General features: G+C 36.9%; 2 protein-coding genes across 5 annotated transcripts in view; one reads left to right on the top strand and one right to left on the bottom strand.

Annotated features, from left to right (window-relative positions):
* Positions 1 to 692: 692 nt before the first annotated feature.
* lyrm2 (LYR motif containing 2) lies at positions 693 to 8,035 on the top strand. Its single transcript, XM_051874738.1, has 3 exons — positions 693 to 852; positions 1,845 to 1,985; positions 7,457 to 8,035. The coding sequence occupies exons 1-3, from the start codon at positions 808 to 810 to the stop codon at positions 7,535 to 7,537; spliced, it is 267 nt and encodes an 88-aa protein (XP_051730698.1). The 5' UTR covers positions 693 to 807; the 3' UTR covers positions 7,538 to 8,035.
* Positions 8,036 to 9,283: 1,248 nt separating this feature from the next.
* Positions 9,284 to 12,863, bottom strand: part of ankrd6b (ankyrin repeat domain 6b) — a 43,778-nt gene continuing 40,198 nt past the window's right edge. For all 4 annotated transcript variants that reach the window (XM_051874733.1, XM_051874736.1, XM_051874734.1 and 1 more), the window contains one exon: positions 9,284 to 12,833. In XM_051874733.1, coding sequence (XP_051730693.1) covers positions 12,340 to 12,833 — 494 coding nt within the window. In that variant the 3' untranslated portion in view covers positions 9,284 to 12,339. The remainder of the gene's footprint in view (positions 12,834 to 12,863) is intronic.

Raw genomic sequence — 12,863 nt, 5'->3', positions numbered from 1 at the left:
GTGTGTGTGAAAAGTTCATTTGCAAAAACCGATACATATATACATTTATATATTAGGGTTGTTTGCCCATTTTTGTTTGTTTATATGACACTTTATTCCAAACTCTTGTTAAAGAATAAAGGTATTCTATATTATGGTTAGAGGAAAGTGACATGTATATGACTCTTGCATGCTTGAGAACACAAAGTGGCAATATAGGATAATCTGTAGATAAACAGCTGTTTCATAACCCATTTAGATAATAGATAATTGTATAATAATTTTAATAGAAGTACATATAAATGTAAAATGACCATTTAAGTCCAAATTAACACATAAAATGGAGTAAAGCTATTGCTTAATAAGTGAAATACATTATTATGTTGCTTATATAATCAGCTAAAACCTGACCTGCAGAAAAATTGGCACCCTTCATGAAAATGAGAACATGTTTATTGTTTATAAAACATAAATAAGAATATAGAATAATACAGTATATAAAAACAATTTCACAGTTGAAGAAGGCAAATATTTTGCCACAGTTGATATATGAAGTGTTCTCTGGGCAAAGTAACAGCACTTGGACTCTCCTTTAAAATTACTCTTCTTCAGCTTCGTTAAATTCAAACTCAAACCAGTTATGCAATCAATGTGATTAACAGTTAGATATTATTCAAGTAGGTGGCGGTATACAAGGAAGGTAGTCAAACCGCCATAAAATACGGAAGAAGAAAAAGAAGAAGAACATTGAGACGTCACTGATTCTGACCAATAAAAAAACAAAAACAACGTCTGGATCGGTTCGCTGCGCCCCCTTTGCTCTTCAACATGGCAGTGTCTCGATTACCACCAGCTGCGTTGAGTTTCAAACAGGTAAAAATCACTTGTAACTAATCACTAAAACGTCTGTGTAGATCACGATAAGTTCCACAATAAAAGCAGTTAGGGCGCGTTCAAAAAGCTGGACACAACGGAATGGGATTCAAAGACTAAAGACGTTTATGTGACATGCGAATGCATACATGTAGAAATAAAATGGCAAGAAATGTATTTCTCGCAAGAAAGCGAATCACGCGGAACAAAATTATTTTTGAATTTGCTAATAGAATATTTAAGTTTTGTATCCCCAGATTTTACTCCTACTGGAATTTTACATAAAACACTGTATATAGCCAACTAACGATATCACGTATAGATTTGGTAATGATCATTTGAATTGTAAAAAAAAAAAAAAAAAAAAAAAATTTTAGTCGGTCGATCTTTTTTTTTTTTTTTTTTTTTTTTTTTTTAAATGTTCCCTTAAAAAAGATTTTTGGTTTGATCTATCAGAATTCTTTGCCTCAAAATACTCGAATCAGATTTTGATATAATTGTTTTGTTTTGTTTTTTTCTTTTCTCGTTGGAATTTTAATACAGAATATATAAGGAGTGTCATTTTATCTGTAAAATATTTTATATAAAATATATACATTTTCCTAAAAAATACTCAAATATAATCATTCTAAGAGTTTTTTTTTTTTTTTTAATAAAAGTGTCAAAACTCTTAAACTATGACAAACTTTTGAATATATAAGAATATGTTAATTCTAGTCAGTCACTTATGTATTATTTTCTGTACTGTTGTTTTTTTTTTTATTTTTGGTCCCTTGCCTTCCTTTTTTTTTTTTTTTTTTTTTTTTTTTTTTGGATTGTTATTTCCCAATATTAATTTACTTAATTACTTAATACTTGAGCAATGTCCCTTGAACTTAATGCTTGATACTTGAATTATCCTTGTATCATCTGTTTTCATAATATTTCATTGATTAAACGACAGCTACACACAGCTGTAGGATAAAAGTATTTTCATGTGGTGTTGTGGTCAGTTTTTGCAGAGACAGAAGGTTCTGGGTATCTACAGAGATCTGCTCCGAACCATCCGCAAAATACCGCTCGAGTCTGATCGCAGATATCTGAGAGATTGGGCCAGAGAAGAGTTCAAGAGGAACAAGAGCGAAACAGATCAGGTGGGCTCTACTTTTTGTTCAAACGGACAGTTTTTGTTCGTCTGCTTTTTTTCAACATGTCGAATCGGCGTCGGAGCTCGTCGGTCATCGGGCCATCTGATCATTCTGATTGGCTGTTCAGCTACTGCCACCTGCTGGTATGGAAAGGCATTTCTTCTTACGCAGGCACAGAACGTAAGTGCTACTTGGCCGTCGGGTGTCGAACGTCAGTTTGGTGTGTCAGGGCAACTTTGGACCCAGACGCCGCTGATGTGAGCCAACCCCACAGTCCGCTTTCATCGTCACTAGTTCGTCGGCGTAGGCTTGGTGTGTTCCGGGCTTAACACATCCTCAGCATGAGAGGATAAATAGGCCTGTATACACTGTAGTGCTGGGCGGTTTGACCAAAAATCTGTATCACGTTTTTTTTTTTTTGGCGGTTTCACGGTATATCGCGTTTTTTTTTCACTGGACCTTTATTTTGGCATATTTTACTGTCAGGAGTACAGGGAATATATTAAATAAACATTATAAGGACAAATAAAAATTTATTTAAAAATGTAATCAAATCAGTTCATAAAACTAACAATTTTGTTTAAAATGTAATCAAATAATTGAAATATTTAATTAAATTAATAATATTAATAAGTAGGCTACATTTTATTTTATTTTTATTTTATTGTCATTTCAATGAAGACCTTTGAGTTTGTTTTAATAAACGGTGTTATTATTATTATTATTATTATTATTATTATTATTATTATCTCTATTAATTAAAGTATACTTGATCGTACAATAGCTAGTATATTTGCTATTTGAAGTTATACCGAACTTTTATTTTGACAGGGTCGTGAAGACCTTTGACTTCCTGTGTTTATGATCCGACAAATGTCGATAGTTTTATCAAATTAAACGGTTAAATGTTCATAAAGTGACCCTAAGAGCAGCTCTGCAGATGAAGTTCATGTATAGTGAGTGAGACAGCAGATACTGAAATCATTGTGAGTGTCACGCGTGCTTCGGTATGTGTAGTAGTAGACGAAAATGTAGCGCTCATTCATACAGACTTCAAATTTCAATAGCAGTCTTTTTTAGCTTTAATATTCACAGACACTAGTCCGTATCGATATCTGATTCATTGTACAACCCTACTTTTGATTTATTCATCCAAAAATTGCCAAATTCTGTGACGTTCCACTACAGTAAGTTCTATTTGTGACTGGATTCTGTGATTTCATCCTTTTCTTCATCGCGGAAATTATATGGCTCTACATGGTATTTGCAGTATTAAAGAGTTAGTTTCGTAAGTTATTTATTGTTGTGTTATAAAGTTGTTTCCATAAGTGTAAGAAGGGTATGTATGCAGTTAATAGAAGTCCGCTCTCTATACACTCTATTCAATGGCCATGAAGCGCTATGTGGAGACAGCAGCTGTTTCAGCTATGCACCGGTATTGCGGTTTTTGAAAAATACATATCGGTCTCGAAATTGAAACCGGTATACCATATGAACCGGTATACCCAGCACTAATACACTGCTCAAAAAAATTAAAGGAACACTTTTTAATCAGAGAATAGCATCAAGTCAGTTCAACTCCTGGGATATTGATCTGGTCAGTTAAGTAGCAGAAGGGGTTGTTTCAGCGGCTTTGGTGTTAATGAAATTAACAACAGGTGCACTAGATGGGCAACAATGAGACGACCCCCAAAACAGGAATGGTTTTACAGGTGGAGGCCACTGACATTTTTTCCCCCTACTCTTTCCTTTTTGTTTTTTTGACTATTTTTGAATTTGGCTAGGGTCAGTGTCACTACTGGTAGCATGAGGCAATACCTGGACCCTACAGAGGTTGCACAGGCAGTCCAACTCCTACAGGATGACACATCAATATGTGCCATTGCCAGAAGGTTTGCTGTGTCTCCCAGCACAGTCTCAAGCACATGGAGGAGATTCCAGGCGGTTACTCTAGGAGAGCTGGACAGGGCCGTAGAAGGTCCTTAACCCATCAGCAGGACCGGTATCTGCTCCTTTGTGCAAGGAGGAACAAGATGAGCACTGCCAGAGCCCTACAAAATGACCTCCAGCAGGCCACTGGTGTGAATGTCTCTGACCAAACAATCAGAAACAGACTTCATGAGGGCGGCCTGAGGGCCCGACATCCTCTAGTGGGCCCTGTGCTCACTGCCCGGCACAGTGGAGCTCAGTTGGCATTTGCCATTCAACACTAGAATTGACAAGTTATGTTTCGGTCCATCTGATGCCGCCAGGTTGCACCTCATACTGTCCAGGAGCTCAGTGATGCCCTGGTCCAGATCTGGGAGGAAATACCCCAGGACACCATCCGTCGACTCATTAGGAGCATGTCCCGACGTTGTCAGGCATGCATACAAGCACGTGGGGGCCATACAAACTACTGAGTACCATTTTGAGTTGCTGCAATGAAATTTCAGCAAAATGGACTAGCCTGCTGCATCATTTTTTCACTTTGATTTTCGGGGTGTCTTTGAATTCAGTCCTCTGTAGGTTGATAATTTTCATTTCCATCAAACGATGTGGCATCCTTTCTTTTCTAACACATTACCCAGTCCATATCAGTATAGATATCCAGCTTGATATTTTTCCCCATTGAGATCTGATGTGTTTTCAAAGTGTTCCTTTATTTTTTTGTCAACTCATCTACATTCCTCCACCACCCCAACTCCTCAATCTTAACTGGTTCCTACCACAGCCAGAAATACAAGGGGGAGTACTCTGGGTTTGCGCCAAATACCAGGCCCGGAGCCCTCTCCTCGGACAGCACGCCAAATACACATACCATTTGAACTCGTGAACGCCCTTATTGCTTTTTGGCTTTTTGTTAAATAGTACCAACAGCAATTTACGGCAGTTAATTAGACACGCCCTCCTTCCAAAACCGTCCCTCCAAAGATGTGTGTATGCACAGATATGCGTAAGGGGGGTATTAAATTTAATGCCAGAAAACGTGAACAGTGAACTCCTCTTTAAGGTGTGCAATCCAGTCTTTTCAATAGGAATCCATGCGATTGGGTGTTTCACTTGAGGATGACAAAGTTCCCCAAGTAGATTTTGCTCATGTTCAAGTTGGTTGAGAATTCAAATTTTCAAGTAATCAGTTAACATGTTCAACCAGACTTTCAGCTTCTGCTTCCTGTATATGGGCTGTCCTGTGATTGCACAAATTGATTGGCAAGCAGAAAGCACCTCAGTCTTTAATTTGGATAAACAAAGAATCTGACCGTGGCTTGTGGTTAGTTGTTTGCTGTTTACAGAGTCTTGCGCTGTCGCAGACAGGTGTGATTGAAGTTCTCTGAAAAGCAGTACAGAAGCTTATCTTAAAGGGTTAGTTCACCCAAAAAATGAAAATTATGTCATTAATTACACTCCCTCATGTTGTTCCACACACAAAAGACCTTCGTTCAATTTCGAAACACTTAAGATATTTTTGATAAAATCCGATGGCTCAGTAAGGCCTGCATCGCCAGCAATAGCACTCCCTTTTTCAATGCCCAGAAAGCTACTAAAAACATATTTAAACAGTTATTGTGACTCCAGTGATTCAACCTTAATACTATGAAGCGACAAGAATACTTTTTGTGCGCCAAAAATAACAAAATAGCGGCTGTATTCCACAATATCTAGTGATGGGCGATTTCAAAACACTGCTTCATGAAGCTTTACAAATCATTTGTTTCGAATCAGTGGTTCAGAGCACCAAAATCACATGATTTCAGTAAACGAGGCTTCATTACATCATAAGTGTTTTGAAACTTCAGTAGTTCACGTGACTTTGGCAGTTTAATACACGCTCCGAACCACTGATTCGTAAAGCTTCGAAGCTTCATAAAGCAGTGTTTTGAAATCGCTCATCACTAGATATTGTTAAATAAAGTCACTATTTTGTTATTTTTGGCGCACAAAAAGTATTCTCGTCGCTTTATAATATTAAGGTTGAATCACGGTAGTCACATGAACTGTTTTTAAATATGTTTTTAGTAGCTTTCTGGGCATTGAAAAAGGGAGTGTTATTGCTGGCAATGCAGGCCTCACTGAGGCATCGGATTTTATCAAAAAAATCTTAATTTGTGTTTCGAAGATGAACGAAGGTCTTACGGGTGTGGAACGACATGAGGGTGAGTAATAAATTACATAATTTTAATTTTTGGGTGAACTAACCCTTTAACTGTAGGCAGTTTACGATTGCCAAGCAGCATAATAACTTAATGCATTAACATAGAATTAAATTGTTCATTCAACGGTTCATTCAATCAGAATTCAAAGTTCATTCAGAAATCATAATCTGAAACTTCTCTTCAAACTGGTGCTCCGCCGTCACAGTAGTTGATCTGAAAGAAAAAAACTGTAAAAGACTTTAACTCAGTTCCCACTATATCACCTTCTGGCTTTGCTGAGAATGCAATGCCTGCTTGTTAATATTATAGACCTTTGTCAGGTTAGAAACCATATTGAATTTAACATGGATGAAAACAAGGCTGTGAGGGAGAGGCTTAAAGTCTTTCCAATGGCATGCACTATATAAAGCTTTCAGGAAAAACATTTCATTAGCTGAAGAATTGGATTGTTGTTAAACATCAGTACAATCCACTGAACACACTGTATTTCTATCCCTCACAGCTTCATTTTCATTTGTCAAAAATAAATATGGCACTTCCCTGACTTAAGATCTATTGTCAAGGGAAAAAATAAATTCACTGAACACATGTTATCCCTGCCATTGAATAGCCTGTTAAAGCTTTTTACCAGCTTTTCAAAGTGAAAAAATTATGTAACATACAAAAATATACATTTTGTTCAGCGGTAATTGTGATAAACTGTATACATAATGCATACGTAACTTTCCTTGACCTGAAAAGTCATTTTCTTCAGAACATCTTATATATAGCTTCAGATGAGTCAACTATATGAAGAGGACTATAATGTATGTCAGTGTGGTTTTATTGAGCTTATGTGTTACCCAAAAGATATGACAATTATGATATTAGAAATTTAGTTTGGAGCTTTAGTTTGGAATTCACATTAATGATGCTAATTTAAGACCATTTAGGTCATTGAAGCCAACATTTAAAACCACTGCTGGAAAAAAAAATTATGATTATATAAGGTGATAAATTTCACAAAACGAATGGCTTCCTTGTTCTCTGCTTCTAACTGCGTTCACACTGACAGGAGATCAGCGAGTTTCTAGTAGGTGGTCTTACTCTGCCATACTACAGTGTCCAAATGTATTATGCAGCGGATCACTTTTTCTGTTTTTTTTTTTTTTTTTTTTTTTTTGCTTCTCATTTGCTGTTGAGCTTAACTTTGTCACATCGCCAACGTTCGCTGTCGCACATGTAGCCAGAAATCACCAGCTCTCATAGAAAATGAATGATGCCAGTTTGCTGCCAAAAGTTTTACTTACGACATCCCCCTCTTTATATTCATTGTAAATATTGTATGGTTTTCCTCCTCAGGATGTCATTCGCATGATGATCACTCAAGCACACAATCATCTGGAGGACTTGAGAAAATCTCTCTCGTTGGCTGGATGCTAGAAGATCAGCAGCATGTTACCACAGACTTCCAATTCTGAGTTTAACTGGAAACGAAGCTGAAATGTTCATGATTTATTAAAGGGATAGTTCACCAAAAAAGTACAATTCTGTCATTATTTACTCACCCTCATGTCGTCCCAAACCCATAAGACTTTAAGTCATCATCAGAACACAAATGAAGATATTATTGATAATCTCTCATCCTTTTTGTTCTTCCACTGAAAGTCCATAAAAACAAAACTTTGCATGCTTTAAAAGTGCAAAAAGACATCTTTTGTGTTTTGAAGATGGAGGAAATTATTATGGATTTGGAACAATATGAAGGTGAGTAAATGTTAACAGAATTATTCTTTTGGGGGGGTTGAACCCTTTAACAAAGTATACTATAATGAGAAAAATCTGATATTTTCTTGTGTATATATATTTACTTGTATATTTATAATTCACAAGTACTTCTTTTTATTTGCCAAATATTAATAAAAAACAAATCAAAATTCACTTCTCTGAGTCATAATCAATTGGTGTGTAGTTGAAATATTGCATAATTTCAGAACAAATACACCCATGTTATGTGTTATCCTAGCAAACACTGCATTGTGAACACCAATAATCATTCCTCGCAAATCTGAAACCGTTCTTGAAAAATACCTGTTAGGGCACGACGACCTCAGCTGCATTTTTAAAATCCATCATTACAAGCTGAAGAAAAATGTGGAACAACCGTAAATCTCTGCAAATTGGCCACGTCCCTCGGATGACCTGGAAAACGGAGATGTCCTAAGGAAGTTACAGTCTGTCACGGGGGAAATATTGACTGAGACAGAAGCAGTTAACAAGAGGAAACCCTTCGATTACCAACAGAGCACAACATCCCTACAGTGAAGCATCAAGGGAAAGATGTTAACTGCTTTGTTGGTGGAAATTTGCAAAATGTTAGCCATTGTTTTCTTGTATATAAACTACTCAAAGGCAAGTAATAAACTAAAGCACACTCAGCTTAATATGTAATATATTAAAGGGTTAGTTCAAACCAAAATGAAAATTCTGTCATTAATTACTCATTCTCATGTCGTTCCAAACCCATAAGACTTTCGTTCATCATCAGAACACAAATGAAGATCTTTTTGATGAAATCTGACAGAGACGCACGAGAACAAACCTCTTCTGGAAGCTCAAACGTGCTGCATAACCAATGAGGTTCATTCTTGTGTGTTACGCAGTATGTTTGAGCTTCCGAAGAGGTTTGTTCTTGTGCGTCATTCAAGTTCGGCTGAGCATCTGTTTATGTTTGCTGATCAATGCTTACGTGTGAGTAAAAGCCTAAATTATATCTGTTCTCCATAAAAAGCAATAGTCTCTTCAGAAAATTTGGACTAAACTGCTTGATTCATATGGATTAGTTTTACGATCTCTTTGTGAACTTTTTGAAGCATCAAAGATCAAGTTGCAAAGGCAGTCTATGGAGGGACAGACATCTCTCAGATTTCATCTTCATTTGTGTTCCGAAGATGAACGAAAGTCTTATGGTTTGGAATGACATGAGGGCAACCAGAATTTTCATTTTGGGGTGAACTGACCCTTTAACAATCTATAATAATGAAATATATAGACTATGTATGAAACAATACAATTTCAGTGTTGTGATGCGTGAAGTTTATACTGTATATACACTGTATATTTTAGACTTTGAAATTGGCCTTTAAGGCCCATCCATCACTGAAAAACTTGCTGATTCCAGCCAAGGACGCTGTTTTTTGTCTACAAATTTACATGGATGTAGTTTATTAAACATTCATTTTTGATTTACAGATCATACAGCTGTATGACATAGTAAATAATGTCTTTCCCTTTAAAGCAGCTGTAAACAATTATAGTAATTGTACATGTATATAAAAAACAAAAAGTGTTCATTACATATTAGTTGTTAACATTTGTCAAGACACAGTCAAAAACTTTTTTACATAGTTCAAAATCAACACCAATAGCCACTGGCAATTAAGAAATTTTATACGGCAGTTTGAAATTATAGTGACCATGATTTCTCTTTTCTTTTTTCTCTTTTTTTTTTTTAACAGTACTAACAATGATCTACAGATTACACGTTCAGTCTTCATGGAGTGGTGTGAGGTGAAGTGTCTTGATCAAGTGCACAGTGGTGACAGAATCAGTCAACATTTGTGAATCTTGGAAGTCAAAATGAATTGACAGTTACTGGGCTCAACTGACTGGTGAAAAGTGGGCTATTTTTGTCTGCCTTTGACATCTCAGTCATTTGATTTTTACCACTGTACCAACCCCAACACATTTCACCACAGAGAGAGATAGACTTACTTTTTCCCTACCCATGTGTTCTGAATTTTGTTGAATGAATGATTAAAAAAAATCTTAAATTAGATTACTTATCTACCAATATTGTGCAAATGCAATATGAAAAATTCACACTATTCAATTCAAACTACATTGATATTATCAATTAAACATCACAGGTTAAGACCTTTCATTTTGTGCAAGAAAGTAGAAAGTCAAAATAAACTAATACTTATTTTTATCACAGTGTTTGCTGTGATAGATTTTGTTACTTTTTTGTCACTGCTCCATTGTTCACTGATTTTATATGATCTGGCAAACATCCATCAAAATAGTGGCATAATTTAGACCCTTTGACTAAATTTGGGTATTACTACTGGAGTAATAGTGTTCATGTCATATTCTTAATGCTATGTTATAATGTTATGTTATATAATTAAGAAAACAGTTTTTGTCCTTTGAATTTTCTTTTCACAATGAAACAGAAATGTCTATGTAGCTTAGAAATCAGAAGCGCTTTACCAGAGGTTAAAATCTCGGGCCTCATTTATAAAATGTTGCGCAGAAACCGTCCTAAATTTGATCTTACGATCATTTCTCAGATGTGCGTACGTGTGATTCATAGAAAGAACGTACACACAGAAAACGAGCGTACGCCTCTCTTTCAGGTGTGAAATCAATCGCAAATGATCTTGAACTTGAATGGTTTCAGTTCCCCGCGTTGTAAACAACACCTAATTAATGTCATTTACATATAAAAGATCAACAGTCATCGTCCAAATCCTTAGCGAGCTGCAAGAATAGCTTAGATTTCCAAAAACCTGCAGTAATCTGACCAGAAAAAGTGTGTACGTCTGCTCAGACCCTGACGTGGCTTTAAGCACTTTTCCATGTCAAAGACCGTTTTTATAAATATGAGCATTGGCGTGGATTTAAGCGTACGCAAACTCTAAGATCAAATCTGTGCGTACGCACGCTTTATAAATGAGGCCCCTGGAGATTAAACAGATCTTTGGTGGTGATGATTTGTCATGATGACTGTAAAGCCAAACACATAATCCACACAAGTACACAAATGCAGACACAAATTCTTGAAGAGGGCTTTGAAAGCATGCAAGTGTGTTCTTGCTTTTCTGTGGCGGCAAAAAACCTCAGCAGACAATTTATGCCAAGACTATAGAGTGCGACAGTGCTGCCCGCCCACTTTTTCAGTGGCGTTGGCTTCGGAAGTATTTTTTCCATTAATTTTATTTTTTTTAAAAGTCTTCATTAAAGAATTATAAGCCATGAACCAAGCCAACCAGCTACAAGATGAATCACAATAGTATAAACTTTGATTTGAAGCAAAAAATTATTTGAAAATCGGACAAAAAGGGATGAGGGAAAGAACTACAATCCCATGAAGCACTGCAAATGGCAATTCAAATTTAAAATGGAGACATAAAAACTACTCATTTAAAGTTATTGATTATATCTATAGAAAGTTTATTGCAAAATATGCATTTATATGTGTGTATACATACATATATATACACAAATATTTAATGTCGGCATGAAACGGAAGATGCGCTAGTCTATTCTTCCCTATTGTGACGTATAGCCAAGTGAAATGGCTTCTGGAATGAGAAAAATGTAGGGCGGGACTTGATTTCGCCCTTTGGGAATTGACTGGATTGTAGGACATTGCTTACTAAATATGGAGGCTTTTCTGAATGTCAGCTTGCAGTCAGTTGTGGAGGATATTTAGTCCCACCCTCCGCCAAAACACATGTTGTTTTGAGGGGGAGGTGAACGTTTTTGATTAAAGAAGGCATATGAATTTTAAAAAAATAATGATGTGCATGGATAAATCATTTATAATAAACAGCAACAGTCTTTTTTTGATTTCAGAGTGACTTTTGACAGCATAGTCATTTGTGGTGCATTATGGTAGTGGGCGTTTCCTACAAACACTTCTGGCACGATTTGCTCTCTGCAACTCTCTGATTGGTGGAATTTTATGGACAGCATCATGGGGAATGTAGTTTTTTCACCACAAATTCAGCTGTTAAACAAGTATTTTAAAAATAAGTTGAAATAATGTGAACGGATGGCTTCAACAAAAGCATATAACAGTTAACAACCTCGTATTTCACATTAGGTATGTCTTTAAAGGTTGCTAAGTTGTCGCTAAAAAAATCAATTCCCCTAGAGAGAAAATGAATGGGTATTTTACTTCCAGAATTCAACTGTTGCACTGTATGGCGCTGCTACTTGCCCTTCATTATGAATTGTGTTCTGGCAAATTTCAGAACACAAGCAGCGAAATCGAGAAGTGTTTGCATTCAAGCACTTGCGTAGAGTATGTTTCAGATCAAACTCTGTTTAGATGCTACTACTCCTGGCGTTTGTTACTGCAGTGTTATCTACATGTGTTAGCTGCTCTATCGAACTTCACTAATCCATCCGGAACCTCGTGAGTTACAGTGTCTGCTACACCAGTGGTGTCTTATATACTAGCTCTCCTCCTGTTTGTTAGTTCTCAGCAGTCTGAGCTCATTTTCAAGGTAGCTTATTCTGTCCAGCAGTGTGGTTCTGTCAGCTTGGGCTCTCTGGTTGGCTTGCCGGCGCGCTTCCTCGATCTTCCGTTCATACCAGCGCTCCATCTGCAGAGTCACGGCATCAAAAAAGTACTGCGTAACCTCCAGCGCATGCATGTTCTCCCGCTCCTGGGCGAAGGAAGCCTCGGCAGTGCGGTGGTCTCCTAAACTTGTCAAGGTTTGTGCGTTTTGTTTGGTCTTTGCTCTTTGTTGGGTGCGTCTTTTGAGGTTCCTGTGATCGAGCTCACATTCCTGCTCGCAGCACTGATCAGGGACACGTCTTAGCTCTAGACTCGAATCCTGAGGCTCATCTTGCACTCTGTGGGGGTCACTACAGGCCCGTGATCGTTGTTTAGGCCGGACTATACAAGGAGACTGAGGCGCAGATTGATTCTGTGACGACTGCTTATCTGAAAAGAAAGAGAAAAGCTTAAGAAGAT

This window comes from Ctenopharyngodon idella, chromosome 20, assembly GCF_019924925.1.
Source record: "Ctenopharyngodon idella isolate HZGC_01 chromosome 20, HZGC01, whole genome shotgun sequence".
In the NCBI taxonomy this organism is placed as follows: domain Eukaryota; kingdom Metazoa; phylum Chordata; class Actinopteri; order Cypriniformes; family Xenocyprididae; genus Ctenopharyngodon; species Ctenopharyngodon idella.
The sequence above is the reverse complement of the archived record's forward strand: the minus strand, read 5'-3'. Positions and strand labels throughout refer to the sequence as shown.